The sequence below is a fragment of the Anarrhichthys ocellatus genome, unplaced genomic scaffold (assembly GCF_004355925.1).
Source record: "Anarrhichthys ocellatus isolate YVR2014 unplaced genomic scaffold, GSC_Weel_1.0 scaffold6, whole genome shotgun sequence".
Lineage (NCBI taxonomy): Eukaryota > Metazoa > Chordata > Actinopteri > Perciformes > Anarhichadidae > Anarrhichthys > Anarrhichthys ocellatus.
The window spans coordinates 3014731-3040615 of NW_022280036.1; the positions used below are offsets into that span (position 1 = coordinate 3014731).

General features: G+C 41.3%; 1 protein-coding gene across 1 annotated transcript in view; it reads right to left on the minus strand.

The window, feature by feature from the left end:
* Positions 1–10269: 10269 nt before the first annotated feature.
* ccne1 (cyclin E1) overlaps positions 10270–25885 on the minus strand; it is a 99517-nt gene continuing 83901 nt past the window's right edge. The window contains exon 12 of the mRNA XM_031846342.1: positions 10270–10311. Coding sequence (XP_031702202.1) covers positions 10270–10311 — 42 coding nt within the window. The remainder of the gene's footprint in view (positions 10312–25885) is intronic.

Below are 25885 nucleotides of genomic sequence, written 5' to 3' on the forward strand. Positions count from 1 at the left end.
GCTTAGCATCAACAAGAGCAATAAGAAGAAGAACAGCAGCTGGAGTGGCAACAGCAACAATACTAGTGATATAATATAATATAATATCAAAGTAATGGACCATTGCTTAGACCTACCATTTCAACTTTCTGTTGAAGCACAATTAGAGAATAAAATATATCTCTATAGACTATCAAAAAAGAATAGTTATTATTCAAAACCCTTGAAAAGGACACTTCATAATTAGTAGGGTTATTTTTGATAAATATTTTGTTTAGAAAAACATCAAAACAAGTTGACAGACTCAAGTTCTGGCATATTAACTTAAAAGAATGTTTTTGTAAAACGTGGCTGCCAACAGTTGCCTGGTTACACATCCAGCAGACCGGACCAGTGAGACCAATATTTGGACACAGAATAGCATATACGATGCGACACTGACCCAAACAGTAAGTATATGACATGGAATTAAAGCAAGGAACTAAAACAGGCTCCAGAGCTGTGTAGAGCTGCAGCGTTGGGTGTTCATCCTCTGCTGTCTCATCACAGTAAGACACTTAAACATTATACACAGCCATTTTAGTGGCTTGGATATCAGTGATATTGATTAATGTAGGTTTAAAGCCCTTATTTGCAGACTGTTTATGTGACTGTAGTGTCATTATTTTGAAGCGAACACTTTTGAATATAGAAAGAATTGGAAAAGGAAAAAATGCCCGCACACTGATTTGTTGCTCCCAAAAAGATTTATTGAATACAGCTACGATGCTTTGACATCAACTCAGTATGCACCTGAGAATGATTGTGCATATGCCCCAATGAAAACCAGTGACTGGCTGAAAGGAGTTTGCTGCATCTGACATGTAACCAGTACTCATACATGTACACATATCAAGCAGTATTTATGAATCCTATTGCATCTCTTGACCCGCTCTACTTAGCTGGTTGAGGCAGAGACAACTGGTTAAGATTAGGTATTGACCTCAAGTAGTTAGGTTCAGGAGATCCCATTGGTCATGGCTCAGGACCTGAACAAATCCGGTTACCGGTGGCTTGGCGAGCATGGACACCTGACCAATCCTAGTGCTTGAAACCTACGGAGGGTAGGTCTTGCCAAATAATGCAGTGGGATTTAAAATAAAGCAGTTTCAAGTCTTCTTCAATACAGCATGATGTTAATTTAGTAAATGATGGTCCATTTAGAGTAAAATAGACCATAAAGCAGCGCATGCTTTGGGGTGTGGCTACCTTGTGATTGAAAGGTCGCTACCACGGCGTTGTCCAGTTTGACTGTTTTCGTCTCCGAAGTTGTCACCTAAAAAGCTTTCAGTTGTACGTAGCTCCACCCTCTTGAGTCATTTCTGGTTCCCAAAAAAAACAAGTTGGCGATGGCCAAAATTCTAAATTGGAGGCTTCAAAACCGTGTTCAACAAACCAATGGGTGAAGTCACGGTGACTATGTCCACTTCTTATATACAGTCTATGGTTATTAATAAAGGTTCCTTTCTAAATGACCTCAGATGGGCTGATGGACATTTTGTTTTTGGTCTTGTCTGCCCTATAACTTAGCTTAGCTCTTTAATGCTTTCCTTCATCACAGAGACATAATACATACTTTTATTAAACACTCTATGAACATTATCTATTTTAAATAACATGCTATAAAAAACTTGTGGTCGTATGAATTTGTTTTATCTGTAGAGCCTGTAACTGGTGCTTTATCCTTTTCCTAACCAGATTTTTGTTCTCCCCCAATAATGCTTGTTTAAATTGGAGGCTAGGGGTGAGACATAGTGTTTTCATTATCAACTTAAGAATTAGAGAAGGTGATAATGAAAGTTAAACTCGTATTTTTCAACTCTTTTATTACTGCTTGAATATGAAGAAGTAAGCGGTTGAAGTGTGCTTTTCCTCGGGAATGTAATAAAACATTCTCACCTACATGCACCACGCCACGCTCGCAGAACTGATGCTGCTATATCCGTCGGCAGCTCGAGATCTCAGTTAAAGCCCAGAGGGAGGCAGAGAGAAAACATGCTGGAAATACCCCGAGTTTAAAGTGCTAAAGTGAAGACTAAAACACAGATTTATTCAGCAGAAGCCAAAGACCAAGGGAGAGTTTTAACACATTTACACCAGAGATCCCTCCGAGGAGAGACGCACCAGTGGGTGGTTGTGTGAGAGCTTATTTGAATTAGTAGTGTACGTCTGCTTCGGAGTGTGCTTGCGCGTGCGCTGTGTGAGCGCGCGCATTCATACTCCCATCGGTGCGTTCATTTCTCTTATCCGTACACCCACCTTTTTTCTTGGTTTCGAGACAATCTCCCTGGATGCCTATTCTACATTAAACAGTGCTTTGAAGACAATTGAGCTGAGACCCAGGCTGATCAGGGCTCCCTTATCCCTCCCAGCACATCTATTATCAAAGCCTTCGTACCATTACCGTCATTATACACTATGTATTATTATTATTATTTTGAAAATGCAGCGCTGAGAGCGGGCGAGAGACGGGGGGCCCCGTAAACAAATCTATTATTGGTGATGAATTGCATAATAACACAGGCATAATGCCGTTCTCTCTCACAAAACTGGTGAAGGTGCTGAACTGGAAAAAGTACCCCATCTGTAAAATTTGAATAAACAATGGGCGAGGGAGGGAGAGAGACAAAGATGGAGTGGCCGTTAGATGGTGTGTTTTTACTTGAGAGCTAAAGACTGTCGTTTTGCTTGGCGCACACTGGTCCCGTGCTGTCATCTCTCATGTTATCAGCCGTCACTTACGTGTCAATGTAGATTTAAAAGGAGCCATCATTTAAGAATGGTATGCTTTGAACTCTGGCTTCTTTGATGTATGTGTATGAGTTTGTATGGCCCATGGGAGAAGAACTTACTCAATTACTCTCATTTGTGAGACATTTCCTTTCTCCATACTGTGGTTTTAATGCTGCTCCTTACTCCCTCCATCATTGGTGCATGGGTTTCAAGGCTGCTGTCAGATCAACTGTCACTCCATGAAGTTTGTGTTCTGCGCTTTTCTTCGTGTGTTCACCTGGTGACCAATACTACTTATAAATAACCAGTTCAGTCCACATCACCTGCGGTGCTCTGATTGCAAAGGCATTGATGAACTGGGTTGTTGTGTTAAAGCAATTGTTGATTCAAAGAAGCATATCTAATTAACATGGCAACGTCAGTGCAGATAATGTAGTAATGACAGGCAGCATCTGATCCAAAATGCTCACACTTAATGATGAATTCCAGTTTAATAAAACTTTTGTTTTATTTTAGTTTTGAAGATCGTCATGAAACTGTACACCTCAAGTGTTTCTTGCCACATTAGACTTGGTTGTAGCCATGTTACTGTGTCCCCAGATCTTGGCAAATAACTTAAACTAAATTGTAACCAAATGCCCTTTTAAAAGTCTTCCAATTTCTAGCCATGCTCAGGCAGGCATCGCTCTAGGGATGGCAAGGTTGCTCAGTCAGTTACTTTACCACTTTGTACTGGACTGAAATAATGTAGACTGCTGTAAATTTGTGTATATTTTTGGTTACCAGACAATGAATTGAAACGACTTTTGTGACCCCCAGACTTTTCCACTAGCGCCACCATGAGGTTGTCATTTGTGGATTAGGGAAATGTCTCAATAACTATTGGATGGATTGAAAATAATTCTACTTAAAACGTCCATGTTCCCCTCAAGATTAATTGTAATAACATTGGTGATGCCATGACTTTTCATCTGTCTGCTAAAACTCACATTTACCAACAACTTGGTTCATGGCCGAATACCTGCAAAACTAATGACAAACGACCGGCCTTTATTAGGCAATTCTTTGCATGAAGTTGCGGATTGTACCTGGTAATTGCTTCTTTTGTGGAGTTAAAACACTTCTGACCACTGGTTGGTCAAATGGAACCATGCCGTGTATGAAAGGGTGAATGATGACATGTAGTGTTAAAGCGCTTTGAGTGGTTGGAAGACTAGAAAAGCACTACCATTTACCGTCACTAGCGCAACATGGGACATCCAGCATTAACCATTTATAAACAGCCAAGCGACCATCAATAGCGAGCAAAATGTTTTTTATTCACTCAATGGCAATCTGTGTTTGGTTGAAGATAAAAGGATCCAGTGGAAGCTGGATGGAGTATGTGGCGTCATTTATGATGGTCAGCTAAGAGTCTCACTTACATTCAGGGGGTACTATCGGCAGTGGAAAACAAAATTCACTAAAGCACCTGTTACCAAAAGTGAGTCAAGTAGAGTCGAGTTGAACCTAAGCGTGCATTAGAAATGAGGCGTAAGTACTCAAAAAGGAGCTGGCATGGCTGGTAGTCCCTTGGTCTTGATATTCATCATGTGTCTCTTCATTACAACCTGTGGTTTGGATTTTAGGCCGATCAAAATTGCAATGGTTATTCCAGATTATACATTATCAAATACAGCTGCCATTACAGCTCCCAGTTTCTGAGTTGCATGACGTGTAAAACGGTACATTGTTATCCTAGTCCATATATCCCGAGTAGAGTAGCATGTGTTGTATTCAGCATGTCAGTGAAACCTCTGACTTTATCCAGCTCCATTCCACATAGAGAACAATGACAGCTGTTATACTGAACAAATATTCTCCTTTTTATATCACTGTCTTCTTCTCCTTATCTCTGTCTCTCACTCTCTCTTGTGGGGTCAAAAAAGAACAAGGGAGTGAACAAAAATGGCTGTGTTCTACAGCACACACACACACACACACACACACACACACTTACTACCCCCTCCCTCAGTGAGCTTTGCTAATTTGAATATATTTTTGGGTCAATTGTGCGCTCACCAGAAACGGCCTCCACGCCTACCCTTTGCCGAACAATTTAAATTTTTAATATTCCATTTAATTTATATGGGCCACCACTGAGGCAATCTGACAACGGCAAAAAGCGGCCTTGATTCTTTTTTTTGTAAAAAAATGAGTCTTTCACAGGAATTCCATCGCTTTGATTTCTGCCCTTCCCTCACCTGACTCGCTGTTCTTATCTATCTTAGAACTATTTCACCTTAAGAAATAATCAATAAAAACAATTATGAGATCCAAGTGTAGCACCAACGCTCTCTCCTCTTCCTCTCCTCTTCCTCATCTTTTAGTTTTTTTCCTCTCTCTTCCCCTCTCTCTCTTTCTCTCCCCACTCCCTGCTTTTATCCTCTTGTCTGTTCTCCCACCATCTTCTCTCCTTGGTGATTCACGGGGTATAATATTTAATTATACTCTATAATTTATGCAGGTTATCAAACTCTGAGCGCATCATTTTATGTACATTGTGTAAATTGCTTTTTTCTCTCTCCCTCCCTGTCTCTCTGTCTCTTTCTGTCTTTTCTTTACAGGCTTTTTTTTCTCCTCTTGGATGGGAGGAGGGTAAATCCTTTCCAGGCATAGACAGAGATATTGAAGCCCGGGTGCAAATGTGAAATGAATAAACAGGCTGGATCTCTTCTTCAAGGGCCTAAATGAGATCTGCACAAAATAATTTAAACTAGGCCCATTCATCAAGCCCAGCCAGGGAATGTGTGTAGCAGCGGCCTGTGTATGCTGTCCATACTGTATGTCTGTGTGTGTGTGTGTGTGTGTGTGTGTGTGTGTGTGTGCATTCCATGCCCCTGGCAGCGGTGATAGTAGTATCCTTCTGTGGAGAGACAGAATGACAGATTAAGAATGAGAGACAACCAAATAAATACTGCAAATGAAGGTTTTATAGAAAAGTTTAGAAACATCTGGTAATAGAGCAACTTGATGCAAATATTTCATTGATCTTCCTCATAGTGATAAACCAAGTTCAAGAAAAGTCCCTGTCAAGTTCAACACTGTGTATCCTAAAAGTCTCATGCACAGTACCCTTGTGGAAGGGGGGGCTTCCAGTGGTATGTAGTGCCCTCAAGGGTGCCTTTTCGGTGGTAACTATGTGATAAAGTGCACTCTATAGGCCCTTTCAGTGGACAAAACAGGATGCAGATCCCTCTAGGTTGCCCTACCAGTGAAAAAGTGATTCAGGGCCCTCTGGGTGCCATCCCATTGGAGAACATGTGATGTCGGGTCCCTTCCATCGGAGAAAACATTCTGCAGGGCTTTCTATGGTGCAGTGGAGACCGTATGAAAAAGTATTGTCTTCCCTTTCTATGAAGAAACCATAATGCAAAGCCCTCTAAGGTGTCCTTTCAGTAGAGAAAACTTGATGCAGATACCTCTAGGTGCCCTACCAGTGGAGAAAACGCAATGCAGTGGCATATAGGCTGCCTTACATACTAGAGAACTTCCTGGGCTGGGGGCCCACCACATGCGGCTGGGCCCCCCTTCACCACTGCACGCTACAAAAGTGTGCCAGAGCACCAGTTTATCTTTGAATATATTTGTTCACAATGCCAATCCACTAATGTCAGATTTGTTTACACTGGAAACAATTGTAATGATATCACAAGGACTAATGATAAGATGTTCATGCAGTGAATTGAAAAGAGGTCATCCAAAGTCCTTGGTAAATGTAACTAACAGAAGAACAGCCAAACATTAGTTGAAAACATGTTGATGCAAGTATTTTAAACAGTGTCATTTGAAAGACATTTCTCTAATTTATACTGATGTCACCAACTCATTACGATGTCAGAATTGTGACAAAAATTGATCATTCTTCATATTTTTGGAAGCAAGACTTCCGTTGTGTTAAACATGTTGCATCTTAAGTCAAAAGCTTGGTCATATTCAACATTATGAATGTTGATATAGCACCATCAATCAATACACTATCAATGTGTTTAGCTTCATCATTGTCCAATACGTTGGTTTAATGTTATCATGCTAACATGCTAAACTAAAGGGCAATTCATTGTTCCAACGTTTCATGTGATGTAAATTTCACCATCTGCCCAAGTTCACAAGGGACATGCGCTAGTAAAGTGATCTACTCTTGTTTCCTGCACTGTACGTATGTGCTATATTCCCCATCCTTGGTCTCATTCATGAGCTAAGTGGTTCTTGGTGTTTTTTTTTTTTTACCTTTTCATGTTGTTTAGCAAAAATAAAACAAACAAGTTCTCCTTCTTGCTGTCAGGAGGTTTGCCATCATGTTTTGCATATCTTTGGAACGTCTGCATGTCCCCCGTCATCGATTGTAGTATGTTTAGAAACACATGTGCGTCCTCTGTCCCTTCCCGTCCTGCATGGACTCATTCAGCATGTTAGCATTGTAATTGTCAGCATGTTAGCATGCTGATGTTAGCATTTCGCTTACAGTCTCATGAATGGCTGCTGTGTCTTCGGGCCAGATTTACTGTTGCACAAATATGCGCTGCATTGTTGTTGATGGAATATGCAAATGCTGTATTCGTGTATTTACACCACCTTAGAAAAACTACAAATATTCAAAATATTATTTGTTTATCAAAGTACAATATCATAATCTTTATGTCTAACTGCTAATGCAGTAAGCGACATCAAACACATTCGAGGGAAATGTAAAGGAGTTAGGGTGATACGATGAGGCAAATTAAGGACGCGTGAAGGAAACACAACTGGTGGAGAGAGGAGGAGAGACGGGGCAGCGGTTGCAGCAGCTGAGGGTGGAGCAGGTGGGGATGGTGATAATATGGCAGCTGTTAGTAGTGAGATGAATGTACACTCGCTTAAATGTCTTATCAAAAGAAAGAAGAGTGCATTTGTAAACCTTCAGTGGTTTTACAGTTCACTTATGGTCAAGCTCAAATTCAAGTTTAATGAAAACAAACGACATCTCCCCGTCCACTGTTACAGTAATCTGACATTGTATGCATAAATAAGCATTGCCCTATGTTTATAAGCAAAATTTGTGTTTTCATTATTTATTTCCTGGTCTTCAGATGTGGAAGCTCCTTCCTGCAAAACCGTCCGTTTGCAAATTGCGAGACCTTAGTAAATCCAACGGGATACATAATCAACTTCTGTTACCATGATTCACCGGTTGATGCATATGCAAAGAAATATAGAGAGAAATATAACTCTCTAATAATGCATTTGGAGCAGAGAGCATCACACCTGCACCAGGAAATCAGGTGAAAAGGCCTTGATAAATCTAGCCCTGTATCGTATTATCGATCATGATGAACAGCATTCGTAATAGGACTTGCAAAATGCAAAATGTGTTCGAAAAACATGCCTTTTTCCAAAAGGTGCGACCAGATTACTCACATGCAATACCATTCATTTGTTCTTTGGATGTCCTTTAAGGTTATAGTAACCTGATTCTAATTACCATACACAACCTTATCATACTGTTACAGAATAGTGGCAGTGTGGGCCTCCAGCCTAAATAGGTCTATGGGAATACACACACACACACACACACACACACACACACATACATCCTGCTACTCTTTTTTTTTAAACACTCTCCGGTGTTTTAAATGTCATTGACCTGAGGGCGAAGCACATACCATCTCAAGTACACATCAGTCTTCCGCTAGGACACATACACACACCAACACGCTAATCATGTCTCAATGGGCTTCCTCGCTCCCTTGTCTCCTCCTGTCCTCCCTCCCTTCCTGCCTTCCTTTTCCTTCTGTCATAAGTGGATTGGTGGAGACCTCGGGCCATTGGGTTGGTACATCCAGTAGAGAGAGAAAAAAAAAAAAGGTTCAAGGGATGGCTGACATCAGTCTGTCATGACATTCACACGTCGCACTTTCCCACATCAGTCACTGCTCTTTTGCTGTCATGTGACTAGCATGTCAGTGTGATGTAAAGTGGACATGCTCAGGATGATGATAAACGTATTGGACTTTTGGATTTCTTTGTGAGTGGACACACTTTCTGACTAACCGGTGATCTCTGGGAGGCATCATGCAGAAACACCACATGCTTGATGCCAATATCAGTTTTTTTTTTATCGCCCTTCAACATTTACTCACTCCACAGAAAGATAACGGCACTAATGCCAGGTGCTGATGCTGGACTGATTTTACAACAGGCCTACAGAGGAAATATGAAGAACTAACTGTTGAGTAGCTACAACAGAAACGGATGTTGTTAATATTGCTTTGCTTTAATATTTTATGCGGTCCTGCTGAATTACAGGCGTTAACACATCCGACGCTCCCTTAACGACGCAGAAGCATATTAGGCATAATCAATAACAAACTTCACGTTCAGCCTTATTTTCATGCACACAGACTCAGGATTGGATTAAACAAGCCACTAAAATGTATTCCGAGGCAGCTGATGGAAACCCATCAGAGCGCCATCTAGTGGGCCGCGGAGGTACCGGCAAATGATTTGATCAAATTTCAAATAATTAGTTTTGTTTAATTTACAAAGTTAGTTATCTTTACGTCTAAATGTGCTCAAGATTTCACATGAATAAAAAGGCGTCATCCAACGTCAAGAGAACAACATAAAGTCATCACAATCCCATCTAATGCATGTGATGTTACCATTCATAACGGTGGAGTGAATGTAAATCTCCTCAGACTTCTATCAACAGTCATAAATATTAGTTTTTCCTGGAGGCTAACGGGTGTGAGCTGAAATTCTACCAACGCTCAACCATATGGTAAAATTGTAAATGAGAGAGAGAGAGAGGGGAGTCCCTGTGCCCCCACCAACATATGCCCAGTCACTAGGAAGAGGTGCCACTTCACAGTGTCGATAGGTGACATCAGCTAGTATATTGATCACAGTGCAGACGTGTCGTATTGACGGTTAATGTGAAAAAGATGTGCTCTGGAAATTGTGTTTGTTATATCCCAGAAAATAACTGACGTGTAGTAAAAGCACACAAATGTATGTGCATGTTGTATTTTGATTACTCTTCTCACCCCTGCTTTATTTTATTTTATTATCAGTGAAGACTGATGTCACATGGTCCATGACTATGTGAATGTGTTCTAGCACCTTTAATTTTTGTGCTCTTGTTTCGCTCTTCTGTGTGTGTGTGTGCTACCATTCTCTCTGCAGCTGTAAGTTGTCGGCTCTCCCCCTCCTCTCATCCCCAATATGCCCCCAGCCTGCCTTAATAGCCACATGTCAAGTGCATAGGGAGTAGTATGTAGGGAGCCCTGTGTGTGTGTGTGTCTGTGGGGGCATAAGCAGCTACACAAAGGTGACATGCATGGTAGCGAGTGCAGTGTACTGTGGGGGCTTTGAAAAGAGGAGAGCGGAGGAAGCCAGCATGTCGCTGCTCTGCTGGAAATGACATCATAGCAGGGGTTAAACAGCCACCGTTTACCTTGATTTATAATCCCCCCCCCTCCCCTCGCCTCTCCTCCTCCCTTACCCTTCCCCATACTCCCCACACAGAGGGGTGAGGCGTGACTGTAAGGGGAGGGTGAGGGAGCAAAAAAGAGATAGGATAGGAATCACAGAGCAAAACAATGGAAATTAATTAGACCATGAAAAATAAAGCATAATATAGAGGATGAATGAATCGATCAATATGGGAGTGTTTGTTCTGTTGTCGAGCAGACACCTTGTAACGCCAACGTTCTCAGGTTTAGAGTATGTTGTGTGTTCACTTGAAACAACAAAGACTTGTTGTAACTTTTCAAGCTTGCACTTTGCCGACCCCTCAAAACTTTTGGCCAAATGAACTTGGCTGCCCAACACCGAGCCATTAAAACAAACAATTAAAATGACTGGGAAATAAATAATTGCATTTTACTTAAATATTTGCTTTGATTTAAAATATCTTGGCATTAGTAGTTTAAATCATGTATTATAAGCTGCCTTTAGCTGGTGTTATGAAATTAAACAGGTCATGTTCTAGAATCTCTAATATTTATTTTTCATTGCTGTGAAAACATCTCTTTTAAACTGTACTTCAACTTCAAGTTCCAGTTTTTTTAAGAGCACATGTGAACACATCATGATAAAGTTAAGTCAAGTAAAGTCATTTGGCCTTTGGCCAGCTTTGGCCAGTACACATTTTTACAGAATAGAGCTTGAGCGCATTATAATGCAATACAACCTCCGTACGTTAGCTCTTAGCTCTGTTATTTAGCCAAGCAGGACTGTGCTGCGAACAGCTATAGTTAACTACCTCTCCTCCTGCCAGTTTTGTTGTTCACAATGTAACATTATTAGGGACAAATAGGGTGCACACGAGTGTTTAACCACAGGTGTGTGGTGCTAGTTTGCACACATGCAGTACCAATCGGGCAGGATGTACAGATCGGGTAGTGAGTGACATGTGTTGTTATTGTTCATGTGTCGTGTAAATTACATGATAAATGACATAATAACGTGATATCGGATAGCATAGCTATCTAGCATTCTAGGCTGTATCGGAGGCATTTCTGATACTGGTATCGGTATCGTCACAACTCTATCTACAGCAAAGACTCAGAGTCTGTCTCTTCCTGTTTGACCATGACTCCTTTAGTTCATCCTTCCTCATGCTGCAGTTTCCCCGGCAACCGACCTTAACAACCACCTTCTTGCCAACTTTACCCCAACTAAAAGCTGTGTTTGAGAGCTGCTTTACTCGCTACGTCCATCAGCTACATCTGGCTTAAGACTTCACCAGCCCGAACGTGGAACGCTGTTCATGGCCTACCAAGAGCTCCTTTAGCTGACCGGCCCGATGGACCATGAGTGCCTACGGAACGCACAGTCGTCCATCATTCTTCACCGCACGTTACAATGGGTACTGTTCATTCATCATATTATGTACATGGAGTGTTCCAAAGTCTTCTTGCTAGAAATTGTCTAATTAATTTCAAATCATCAACTGTTTCCCTGAGGTTAGCCAGCAGAGCGACTTAGTGTCCAAAATGTATTTCATATACATCCAACCCATATTTTCTGTGACTGCTATGTTCACTATAATTTAGTAGATGTTGAGATATTTCACATAGCTGCTAGCGTGACTAAAGGCCAAGGACCTCATGAGTCAATGAAACCATAAAAAATGCAAGAATTCAATAAAAAATAAAAACATTTTATATTTATTAGAGCTCCTTAAAAGTTTGTTTTTACCAGTGGCCATTCAAATACAGAAATGGATGCATACAGGAACGGATGTTCAAAATCACACGCTTGAATGTGTGTGTGTGTGTGTGTGTGTGTGTGGATAGAGAAGAGAGAGGGAGACAACACAGGCTCCTCCAGTTGCCTGAGGGCTGACTGAAGCTCAAGCCTAAATTCCTCATGTCTACCATAAAACAGTCCAGCATTCCACTACTTTTTGACACACACACATTCAGTCACACATCCTCCCTTCACAGCGGTGGCAGCGCTTCACAAAGGAACCATTGAAGGGGCTCCTTCAGTTTAAAAGTTGAAGAGTATGTCTAATTTTGGTCCGAGTTCATTAGGCAACACAAAAGTGGGAGCTTGCCGGGAACACGAGGACAGTGGCAGAGGCAAGTGCTTCATGCCAGGACTGATAAGAGCAGACAGAAACTACAAAGGCGCCTCTCCTTCAGAAGGAAGGGATGAAGAAGGAAACGAGGGAGGGAGTGGAGAGAAAGAAAGAAACCAAGCGGCAGGCAAAAGTCTCGGCCCCAGAAATGTGGCGTGGTTTTAATACATGCGTGTCAGTGTTTGTTAATGGGACCCAGCGAGCCTGCGACGCACCAGTATTCCACTTTAATACTCACTGCCATGAGAGAAAAGAAAGAGCAGCGCAAATGTAATGGAGAGCAAATGAAAATGAAATACTTTAAGTTTGACTACTATATTGAGGGTATTAAATTGTCACCGCGTCTAAGTGAAAGCTACGTCGGAAACGGGACGCGAATGCAAATCCACACTCACAAGTCACAAGTCACACCATTATCGAGGACGGAATGGGGAGCTTATGAAATAAAAAAAAAATATATATATAAGGAAGCGACAACAGCAAAAGTGGGAAATTGCTTTAAGCACATTGCCTCGGAATCACCAGCATTGTTTAGGAGGGAGTGCGGACAGTGATCTGGCCATGAGATCTGTGTTTTTTTTGCTGTAACTGGGATGCTGTGCTGCTGCCTTAGTGCAGGGCCCTGAGCTGTAAATGGATATTGGAGATTAGATCTTTCATCTGGAGAGAGCCATGTCATTTTCCTATTTTTCTCTCTTATTGATTCTGGCCACTCTCAGCTCCACATGAATAAACCCTTTCAGACCGGGGAAAGGCCAATCCAGAGCTGTTCATGTTGCCTACTTACAGATCTCGCTATATTATAAGAGATATTACATCAGATTTGATAGATAAATGTGTAGATGTGTTGAGAGGTGGATACTGTATGCATTACCATTGGCTGGTGTTTTATTCTAAGGCATGACTCATATACTATCATCCATTCTACACTGCATGTATCAAGAGTCAAGAGTTGTTAGGTGTGAGAGATGGAGGGGGTTTCAATGCAGTCTTGTTGCATTGATCTCATCACCAGACAACTACTGCAATATTGTCATACATCATGTTGGCTCGAGTGTGTATGAAGCAAACTAAATGACAAAATATGTCATTTTTTAACATTGCCTTATAAAAGCACCCATATGAGCGTTGTCTGAGCTAGTGCAGGACAACGTCATGTGCAATGCCTTCCGAAGCACAAACGACCAATGCAAAGTCAATTCTGACAATGTTCTGATCTGGTTTGTATGGACGTCCTGAGAGCATGAGAGTGAGAAAAAAAATGGTGATCCATTTTCTATGTCTGATATTAATTGTTTCCTCTCCTGTGTTTATGATTAATTATAGTTACTAATCATTAGTAAAGTATTTTGTGTGACCTCATCTAAAGTGAGGACTATTTAAGCCTTACAAAGCATTTATTAATGACATTGAAAGGCCAGCAGTGCCTCAAAACCCATAGTTTTTCAACAGAAAAGGCAAATAGACACAACACAAAGTGATAAAGAACATATCAATATGTATTGCAAGATGCAAACAATATACTCTTAGATACAAACCTCTCAGCCATTCAGTCATGTAAAAAAACAAACAAATTCTCCTTCAGGAAAACATGGCTGGATATAAAACGTTCACTCCACTTATATGAACAGATAAATGGTCATTTAACATTGTCGTTATCAACTATCAGTTAGCCAACTGTCTCTTGGATTGCTCTATTTACAACGGAGGTGACGGGGTAGCGTGCGCCGTCTCAGGACCTAGTTAGTGATTTGCTAGCTGGAAGGCTAGCTGGATACTCATCGTCCATAATGTGCAACGTTACATGCCAGTAAACTAAGAAACACACTGACAGACATTGGAGGCCCGTCAGCAGTCTTTCTTTCTGTCTTTCCGCGTGCCCTATCAACTTAGGTCGGAGTTTTCCATCGCGTAAGTGCACTTCCGTATCAGTTCCTTAGCAAAACGTTGATGACGTATTAAGCGGGATTTTACTTTGTCCCACATTGATGACGTATTGAAAGTGGGATTTCTCTCGATTTCACTTATTTCGCTGATCAGATCATAACCTCATGGATGTCTTCCTAAAACCACCACCGTCCAAAGCATTATTTTTTGCAAACAATGAGCAGATTCAGCCGGCTGCCACTGGCGCATGCAACTGAAGAAAAGTGCGAAGAGTGGAGAGTGATATGCTTGGTATGAAATGAATAATTAAATAAGTAAATGTAAACTAATATGCAAAGCTCCTGGTTAGCTCCAGTTGTTACATTTACAAATGTTTTGTATCCAGCCATGTTCTCCTGAAAGACAATGTCTTTGTATGTTTTGTTTTTTACATGAATGAATGGCTGAGAGGGATGTATTTACGAGTATATTGTTTGCATCTTGCAATAAATATTGATATGTTCTTTATCATTTTGTGTTGTGTCTATTTGCCTTTTCTGTTGAAAAACTATGGGTTTTGAGGCACTGCTGGCCTTTCAATGTCATTAATAAATGCTTTATAAGGCATAAATAGTCCTCACTTTAGATGAGGTCACACAAAATACTTTACTAATGATTAGTAACTACCTAATTAATCATAGATTGCAGTATTAATATGCGTTTATAAAGCATATATTAACATAGTCCCTAACCATTAGTGCATATCTATATTAATGTATATATATATATATATATATATATATATATATATATATATAAATGCATGAATAGTGTACATCTAAATAAGTGCTTAATCCTTTACTAACACTTTATAAAGCTTATTAATCATCTGCAACTCCTCAATAATTGGTTTGTAATATATATAATACTTAATTTACAGATGGGGAATCCATCATTTATAAAGTATGAAAACACAATCATGAAACACATAATAGACAAGCTTATTAATCAAGAGTAAAACATTTATAACTGTTGTTATGAACTGCATACTAATAAGTGTTAATGTAGGAACAATGCTTTATAAATGATGAACTCATACTTAACTAATGCTTCATAGTGTGTAGTTATTATAAAGTGTTACCCAGATATCCAGGCTAAGGTCATTGTGTACAGTCCAATTAGCAACTTTAGAGGTCAGAATGGACTTGAGAGGCGACGTCAAGGGCAGAATGTCCCATTGGCCCGAAAACTAATACTGTATGTCCAACAGCCCGTTACATAGAAAACAAACGTCCAATGCTCCAAAGGCCCCTTGCTCCGAAAATACAAATACAGAATGACGTCATTGGACTTTACCGATTTGTTTACCTACTGGCAAAGGCATGACCCACCACTCTGCCTCTTGTTACCCGGTGGGTTCGTTGGTTGGGTTGGTTAGGTTTTAGCATGACGAATGAGATTAGTTAGATTTAGGGTTAGGATATCAGGATAAGCCAACCAGAGGCAGAGTAGGGCGAGCAGCAAGGTCCAATGACGTCATTTTGCATAATAATTAGCCATGTGGGGAGGGTTTGCATTTTGCAATGAGGCTTAGGTTTTCTGGTTTGTTTTCAGCATATTGGGCTGTGGGACAAATGGATTTTCAGCTATGAGGGTTTTTTGGAATAATGGGCTGTCGGAATAATGGCAGGGCACACTGCTCTGAAGCATACTCTACTAACTCTCCCAAGTCAGGGAAAGATAGTGGTTTGGGTTGATAAAATACTTAGGTTGTGGTCATGGTTAAAAGACAATCACTTTGACAGTTGGTACAAAAAGGGATGAAAAAGCAGTCTCTGGTGTCAAAGAGGTGCTTTGTATGGATCACCAGGATCACTCTAACGAAGTCCCTCTACTTCTGCTTTTGCTTTTGGGAGACAAAAGTAATAACTTGAAGAGCCACAAGAGGTTTCTTATTGGAAAATTGTAAACATAGATCATTTTAGGCATTTGAACAGTCAATCAAGGCTGTACTTTGAGCACTGCTTTTTCTGGTGAGCACAGTCTTGTTGGTAGCTGTTACATGGAGCCAGTGGAGTGACGGCCATGCTTCACCCACTCCACATCACTCGGCCAAGGACCGACAAAGCTTTGGGCTAATTCCTTTAGCTAGCGAGGTCCATCCCATAATGACCATGCTCAGCATAAGCTTCAGCCACCCACCCTCTTCCCTCACTGCAGACTTGCCCCAGCATTGGGAGCTAATGAAAACAAATGGCTTTTCAATGGGCAGACAAACCTATTTCAGACATTCATCATCAGCCTCATAGATTTCTAAAATCCCATCAAGTCTGTCCCTGGCCTACACCTCACTTTGTCTCTGGCTCTCTCTCTTTGTCCGTCTGTCTCCCTCCGCTCTAAATGCTGCTCATAAACTGCAATTACAAACTTTGTAACTTTTCAGCGTCATTTATACAAGCTCCACGTAGAATAACCCACCTGACAGTTATTCACTCACCAAATCTCCGTTGACAGAAACAACTGGACGGGACAGTATTATCTGGAGATGGCAGAATGAATGGAGGCTAGCTGCTAATTTCTCTGAGCGGCGCGCGGCACAGCACTGCTCTGAGCTTCTGCAAAACTTTCACATTTTCCTCAGCAAATAAACAAGAATTTGATTAGATAAGATCGGACTTTAAAGATCCTTGTGAGGAAATTGGGTTGAGAAGAGTATACTGTAGATAAGAGCAGGACAGATGTAGATTATTTGGAGTAAATGCAACAAATATTGAGTCATAACAATGAAGGGACAGTGCCAATAACACTACAGATTAATATTTGAATAAAGAGAATCTTCCGAGATCAAGAGATGTAATGCAGAAGATCACATTGTGCATGTCAGACAGAGGTTCACAGAATTGCCGAGCATGGCAAATTAAGTTTGGATGAAAGAATTTTTGTTGTCTGGAATCATCCCTTGAATGGTTAGCCAGAAGTGCTTTTAATATCTGTCCTGCCAAAAATAGCTAAGGAAATGTTCTGAGTCCAATCAGCATCTTCTCAGAGACGAAAGGTTGCACAAGCCTTAAGTAGTCGTATTAGTGCTTCTGCTACTCCAGGTCCTACGAGTTGATAAGAAAAGCCTCTGTTGCTTTTACCTGGTTAAAAACCTTGAGTTTCTTCTTCTTTCTGTTCGACTGCGACCTATGGTGTCCTGCAAAACCAACTCGATTTCCTGATATTAATTTGTATTGTCTTATCTCACACGTGTCAAACTCAAGGCCCACGTCATTTTATGTGGCCGGCGAATTGACCAGCAAAAAATAAAAATAATAATAATAATAATAATTTTGGAAAAAATTTAAAGTTAGACTTGAAAATAAAAGTATCCCCATGGTCGAAATTATGAGATAGAAAGTTGAAATTCTGAGATAGCATGTTGTCTGTGTACCGACATTAAAACTATCACAACAGGTGGACCGGAGAGGGAACAGCCCGTAAAGCGGTTTTCCAACAAGTGATTGAGTTGAAAAAGATCGACAAATAATCCCAAAATGTCCACGAAGAGAAAAATTGATGCAGAGGGAAGAAGATGTAATGAAAGATGGGAAAGCGAATACATCTTTGTGCTTCAAGGAGAAAAACGGGTCTGTCTTCTGTGTTATGAGGCGTGTCGGTGATGAAGGATACAATTCACGTCGGCATTTTGACACCAAACACGGAGCTAAATTTAGCCTCCAAGAAAAACATAAAATTGTCCAAGAATTAAAAGGCAGACTGCAATCACAGCAGAATATCTTTACAGAAGCTACAGCCCAGTGCATGCTAAAGGTATGTGAGCAGGTGAGCTCCGATACAGATACTTTTACATATACTTTTACAAATGTCAGTTTGTGAAGAAACACCATCGCAGACCGAGTTCAGGAACTAGCAGCTAATCTAACAACACAGCTAGCCGAAGAGACGAGCAGGTACTTGTATTTTTCATTATCTGTTGATGAAAGCACAGACAACACGGACACAGAGCATCTATCAGTGTTTATAAGACCTGACACTCAGTGAGGAGCTCTTGGATGTAGCTGCCATGCACGGGACGACGACAGGGAGGGACAATAGTGATGCAGAGAGGTGACAAAAATAGCTTTGAACAAAGTTAATGTAATAACTTGTGTTTGATATTTGTCTTTGTTAATTTCTTTAATAGTTTGATCTTTGATAGTGTAATGTGGGTTTCTTAACCCTAAATTTAAATGATTTATGTTATAATAACAGAAATGTGCTTAAATATCATTTTACATTTATATAACTGCATGTACAATATTTTTACACTTGAATAAACAATAATCAAATGCAGAGAGAGTTATTTAACAATATGTTAGGAGTAGTTACATTTACACAGTCTTACACTTACAACCAGCCCTTTGAGGGAAACCGTGATGCTGATGTGGCCCGGAGTGAAAATGAGTTTGACACCCCTGTCTTATCTGAAACAAACACGCAAAATTATTAAAGGATCACCAGAAACTCCTCCAACTCAGACTCCAGCAGGGGCCTCAGACCCAGATCCGGCTCTGCTGCCGTCTTGATGCACCGGCTGGAGGCGGAGAGCTCCATGCCCCTTACTAGTGAATCCTGTAAATGCAGGCATATACAAAATACTTAACAACAAATAGTAATTTTTAATGACATTAAGTGACAATTTATACAAAACCAACACATAGTCCAGGCCTACTCAGATATATAGTTCCATGGTTAAACCCACCATTAATGGAAAAAGATCTGTCTCGGTTAAAATATTCATCATAGTGGACATACAAAAAAATATAATAAAGATATTAATTTGAATTTAGATTAACCCTCATTTTGCTGTGAGTGAAAATTTGTGAATTCAGGTCTGGAAGATATGTGTAAAAACTGTTAAACTGTGTTGATTTTTGTTGTTCTTTACAGTAAGATGATGATTGGTCGTAGGTCGTTTGCTCCCCTTTTTTATTCGCCGCTACATCAGCGCCTGAACCCTCCCCCCCCACTGCTTGGCTTAAAGAGTGGCATACAGAGGGACACTCATCGTAACAGCAGGGCTGACTGATGGGCAATGATGATGTCATCAACGAGTGCCAATCCTGATCAGAGCGGTGGATCAGTGCCAGGCTGCGGGTGGCCGTAGCAACCAGATGCCAAGGCAACAATGCCACTCAGCCAATCAAGGAGGGGAGGCACAACGATGGAACATGGCAGGTGCACTCTGGAGGGAGCTGGGAAGTCGACACGTCAGCAGCATTTGCCACCATCTGAACTAGTGTTTTGTTTCATTATTGTTCCTCCAATGGCTGTTTAAAGACACTCATGCTGTTAGATATAATACATTTAGTTCATTCCGGGGCTTAATTTGTCATGTATTGTTACAAAGGTTGCTTTCACACCTGTAGTTCAGTTCATTTAGTCCGCATCAAGGATATAAACGATAAAGACTTTTATTAATTGGACAGCTGACATTGGGCAAAGGCGGGGTACACCCTGGACAGGTCGCCAGACTATTTGCAGGGCTGACACATAGCGACTCACACTCACATTCACACCTACGGGCAATTTAGAGTGATCAAATAGCCTAACGGGCATGCTTTTGGACTGTGTGAGGAAGACGTAGAACCCGGAGAGAACCCACGCTGACACGGGGAGAACATGCAAACTCCACAACTCCAGCTCTGGGATCGAACCCTAGCCAATCATGTTGGGAGGTGACAGTAATAGCCAACACACCACCGTGCAGATAAACATATTTGCTGTCAAAAAATCCTGTGGTTTGTCTGCTCTTATTCCACGCCACAAAAGAACCACACCAGGACCAGAAAAACATGCCCACTTTAAACAGTTTGAATTCGTTTTTTTGGTCTGCGCTGCAGTGCAATTGACAGTCTTAAAGAAAAGACACAAATCGACCTCGCAAAAGCAGGTGAGGTGTGAAAGCACCCTAAGTGTGTTAAGATGGATTTAGTTTGAGGACCATGCAGCTTTTACAGGAAAATGGAAAAGCAGGATTAGAGATAGTACAAACTCAGTTTACACCGCGTTATCATCGCCGTTTCTCTTGAAGGCTTCCTCCTTTATTTCTTAGTACTCGTCCTCTTTCTGATCCCCGTCCTTCTCTGCCGATCCACAGAGTGGGAATTAACCCCCGTGTAATTATTTGAAGGGGGTCAACGTGGAGTCAGGTTGGGAGCCCCTGGCCTCTCCTCTAAGTGATATCAAGAATGGATAGATGGAGATAGACAAGTGGATCATAGATGAGTACATAAAAGAATGGCTGTACAATCGTATGAATCGTATAGGTCTGTTGAGAGACCTGAATTATTGCAACTCATTGCAACTATTATTGCAACTCATCCCTTAGCATTACAGTGCTGAGCCTATTCATCTATCTCTGTCAGTCACACAACGGCCCATGCATTAGACACAATTATGTCGCTGCATTTTAATAGCACACCGTGTACCATTTAAACCACATCATCAGCCGCCATTCTGACCACCAGGCTTTTTCAAACCACCACATTTATGAAGCCAGCCTTGTCCACACAAAATATTTCTCCCTGTGCGCTATAACGTACACCGGATCTTTGCGGAGGGTTGTAATATTATGGCATCGAAATGCAGAGCAGAAAATATAACATCAAAATAGCAACTTTATACTTAAATTAATCATTTTTCTCTGTACCACAGCGGTGATGTGTTCAATTTGCTGTTTTTGTGTTTTCTCTCTCTCTCACTAGGTAGTAGCCCTCAGCAGCAGAAGCAGGAGTGGTGAACAGTTAATAGTGGCACTGCAATAACAATAAAATGTCATCAATCTGTGGGCGCCTCCTGCCTCTGTCACACCAAGTTTGTACAGAGTAATGACATTAGGCCCGGAGTAGCTGGCACACTGCTCTCTTAAAGGCACAGCATCTCACAAACATACACACACAAACACCTAGAGACAGGAATGTGGGGGTCGACATGAGGGGGGAATGGATGGAGCAAAAAACAAGGAGGAGGTAGGAAAAAGGAACGAAGAAAAGGCAGAGAAATACTAGTTACCACGGTAGCCATTTTGAATTATTCTTATACTCAACTTTACCATAAACTATATCTATAGCTCAGTTACGGTGTGTTTTACAGTTCTGTGTAAGCCATGCAAATGTCAGGTATCACAAACGTAGACTGTATGTAAGAAGTGGACCATGGCGTCGCCCATTGGTTTGTTGACTGCTGTTTTGAAGCCTTGAGTTCAGCATTTTTGGCTGTCGCCATCTTGGCCACACGCGATGGTGGAGCTAAGTACAACCGAACTCTCAGCAAGACATTTTTAAACTTTATAATTGCCTTTTATGAGTTGAAAACGCACTGTGAAAAGGGTTAAAGTTCTAAGGCCAAAACACGGACAACTACCAGACCGGACAACACCATGATAGTGACCTGTCAATCACAAGGTAGCCCCGCCCTAAAGCATACTCTACTTTATGGTCTATTTGAGTCTAAATGGACCATCATTTACTAAATGGACATCATGCTGTATTGAAGAAGACTTGAAACTAGAGATTGAGAACATAAACTCATGTTTACAATGTTTACTGAGGTAATAAATCAAGAGAGATGTAGGGTCATTTTCTCATAGACTTCCACATAATCTGAGGAGTCGCCCCCTGGTGGCCGTTAGAAAGAATGCAACTTTTCAGACCTGGAGGTAGCTACCTGGGCCCTGAGTGTCTTCAGGAGGCAGCAGACCTGCACTCCCTACACTGGAACAAAATGAACCCGCTATCTTGGTCGTCAGCAGGGTAGAAGTAGGGTTCCCAATTACTCACAACAGATCCCTGGACAAGATGCAACTTATTTTAATGCATGAGGCTGTTTCAAGTTTCAATAATTCAGTATAATAATTGAAACAATGAAAAATGTGCTAATACATACCAGCTATTGGCAATATCAGTAACAGATCCACTCTAAAACTGAAGGCTGGTCAAACCACACATCCTTTCACTACATCTTGATGTGGACATGTTTGTTGACCTGCATGTGTGTGCTTGTGCAAATGCCTGTTTTACACATGTATAGGTATTATCACACTCGTGTTTGTGTGCGCATGCTTTTGCAACTGGTTTGTCTGTGTTTATGAGTGCCAACGCGTTCTCATATCGGGATGTGTTGACTTGCATCCATCTGCATGCCCGCCGGTGACACATCAGCCGAGAGCCTCCATCAGTGACACGCACACTTGGGGGGATGAGGGCCGGAGGGTGGGGGTGAGACAAAAAGTGTGTGTATGTGTGTGTTAGTGTAAGAGAACGAGGGAGGCGGAATGAGGGGGAGAGAGGGGAGGGTCTGGCCAGGCGGCATTAACCCTGCGATGCCTGAGGCCAAGCCGTGCCACTGATCCTGTTTCTAATTCACCCCTGCTGGCACCACTAATGCCAGCCACTACCAGTTACCACACAATCTGCTCAGGGGACTGCCCGGCCCTGCTCAGCCCGACACCCACACATACAATAATCTGGCCCGGCCTATGCATAGTGATTAGCATCCTGCTCCAGACCTTATATCTCCCCGCACCGACAGGGACAATGTGTAATATCTACTGACTGCACAAAGCTATAGACGCAACTGTGATTTGTCTTGTTTTCATCTCAAGCTTAATTTTATTTTGTAACGCTCTTGTCTTTCAGATTTACCTCTTCATTTGATTTAATAAACACAGTAACCCTTTCTCTGATTTTGTTCTATATTTCTACTGCATGGATCGTTCCAAAAGTAATGTGTGTTATTGGTGCTTTATAAATATATCTCCGACATGGTTACAACTTTTTTTGTTTTGGTTATTCCTAAAAATAAAATACAATTTGTTTGGGTGCACGTTGTTTGATTGTGTATACTACTAGATATGTGTATTGTGCTGTATCAAGTCCTATTTTATAATTTGCTTTCACCTTGTCTTAATTTGCACTTATTACCCCCCCTCATCTGAGCCGTCAGAAATCTGCCTGTTAGCCATTATCATACATCCCTTCATTTTCATCCCTCCCCTGCTGCTTCTCACTTGCTCTCCCTTAGGCTACATCCACATTAATATGTTTTGGTTTTAAAACGCATAATTATGTTACATTAGTTCCTAGCATCCACATTACTTTGGCATTTTGGAACCAAACTGAAAACTTTGGGGGGGGAAGTGTTTTTCGTCTGGACAGGCAGAAACGGAGATCAATGAAAACGCTGACGCAGGTACCCACCTTCGCTTCTTGATTGGTTCTTATCGGTCACAAAGTGTACTTTTCTCACAGACTTCCATACAATCTGACTTCTTTTTGCAACCGTAGTAGTCGTCCCCTGCTGGTCAGCAAGAATACAGGTTTTAAGACACTTCCTCATCGGCTTCATTCTGCAGGGCTCAAGTGATCAGGACCAATGACACATTCAGCCAGGTCTAAGTGGGAGTTGCATATGCTACCAAGGACCTTATCTAGGATCTTTTTCAACCCGCTGACTGAATCCCTCTGAAGCTGATGTCTGGTAGGACAGTGCTACTGCTTTGTGTCCACTCTGCTCATCAGCCAATGCCGTCCCCTTCCCGGAAAGGGACCTGAGAGGGAAGCTGCTCTTCATTAGCTGGCCCAGTGGGTATTGTTCACAATAATGCACGTGCATCTTCTTGGGGCCTGTGCTGAGCACATAAGAAAGATTCAGCAGAAGTGAGAGGTCACATGCAAAACACATGCTCAGGCGCGATTATGGCGTGTTCAAGGAACCTGGGCATGTGAGAGCCCATGGGCACCGGAGAATCATGTGGCACCGTTGTGCATCAGGCTCAGCGCCGAGGAAAAAACTGTTTACTCCGAGAATGTTTTTTTATGGAACATAAAAACATGAAATCAATTTATAGAAGTTGGGTTAACTCATATCAGATGTGTTAATAAGAGCAACAGTTCTGCTTTGGCTGTCCTAAAAAAGTTTTGATAATTAACAATTGTTACAACCTGGCACAAGTGGCCATAGGAAAATAGGGAGACACACCATAAGATAAATTAACAGCAAGCTGTAAACAAATTAAACCTAATTAGACCAAATTAAAAGCTGAACTGAATATTTACAGTGTGGGAGTCAATGGTGTCAAACATGAAATATGTGTGTGTGGGTGTTGTAGAGGTGCAGAGCAAAACAAAGTAAAACTAAGACAACAAGACAATTTAAAGGAAAAGGAAAGACAGAAAGAAAGATCCTGTTGTCTCTGCTTGACTGATCCATCAAGGTGGAAGTACAGCTCAGACTCCTTAAGCACAGAATGCTGCTCTGTACTCTGTGTGAGTTTAATGGGATTTTTTTTTTAATCCTCAAAACTAAAGCTGGTGAAAACCAAACTCATCCTCATTATAAAAGAGGAGAAGGTCATCAAGATTCTGCTTTAAAGACAAAACCAGAGAGAAAATGGAATCAACAAAAGCAGGTCAGCAAGACAAGTGTAGGACGTTCATTTATAGATGACCCATTAATGATACACAAACATAATCGTCTGCAAACTAAGAAGTGTTCAGTGTATCGCTTCACAGTTTATTCTGTGTGCGTATTTGTGTGCCTACATCTGGACGATATATTCCAATTCAGTGGGTGCGATTTTTTTAAAACTAAACCGCTGCCCCTCTAAATGTCTGCACGTCCCTGCTGTTGGATATTATAAAGCAGGCAGCAGAACATTAAATGATGACTCTGAGGTAAAAAATTATTATCATTCCCTCTTCATTCGCTATTAGAAAAGGGAGCGAGAGTCCCTCGCGCTCATGACGGTCATTAAGGTTTCAACAGTGAAATAAGTGTTGAAATCCATCAGTGACGCAGCCTGAGAGAGAACAGAAAACACTCCTCCTCCTTGCTATCACAGTGTAGCGCTGGTTAGAAACGTAATAGATACTCTCTCACAAAGTAGTTCTACTGAAGTTGCTTCCTGATCTGGTCTGACACAGGAAACGTATTGACATACTTTGTAAAGTCATCTTGCACTACAAAGCACATATGTATGTCCCTGCGAGGTGAGTGGGAGGTCATTAATATCCAACACAGTCTCATGGCAGTAAATGAAATAGTCACAAACTCTATTGGTTTCGTGTACAGGGACACAAATTGTCTGGGGATTTTTTGTGTCGATCGGAACATCTTATACAACATAATATTACAAAATTAAAGTTAGGTTTAGGCATCACAACTACTTAGTTAGGTTGAGGTAAAACATCACGGTTGGGGTTAGAATACATACGCACAGTTAGGTTAAGGTAAAAAAATGTATATCAGGTTCAGGCAACAAAACCACCTGGTAAGGTTTAAGAAAACTCTCACAAACAATTTCCTCACACAAAACCTCAGCAAACACTTTGGGACACGCAGTGTCGAATACCAGTCTCGTCGTTGAAAGTCGAACGTGTTTGTTGGACCCATCCACCACACGTGGATGCGTTTAATCGGTGCATCCTCCACAAAAAAAGGATCCTAATTGTCGTTTCCATTGGCATTGTTTTCATCCAGAGCGGAAAAAAAACTGACAATGTGTGTCCATGTACACAAATCCAATATATCGCATTTCAGACTATTTCACGACCAGCCATGATACGGGGCTTTGAATCTTCCCGTTTACACGTCTGAGGTAAGGTTGTTTGTTTTGCT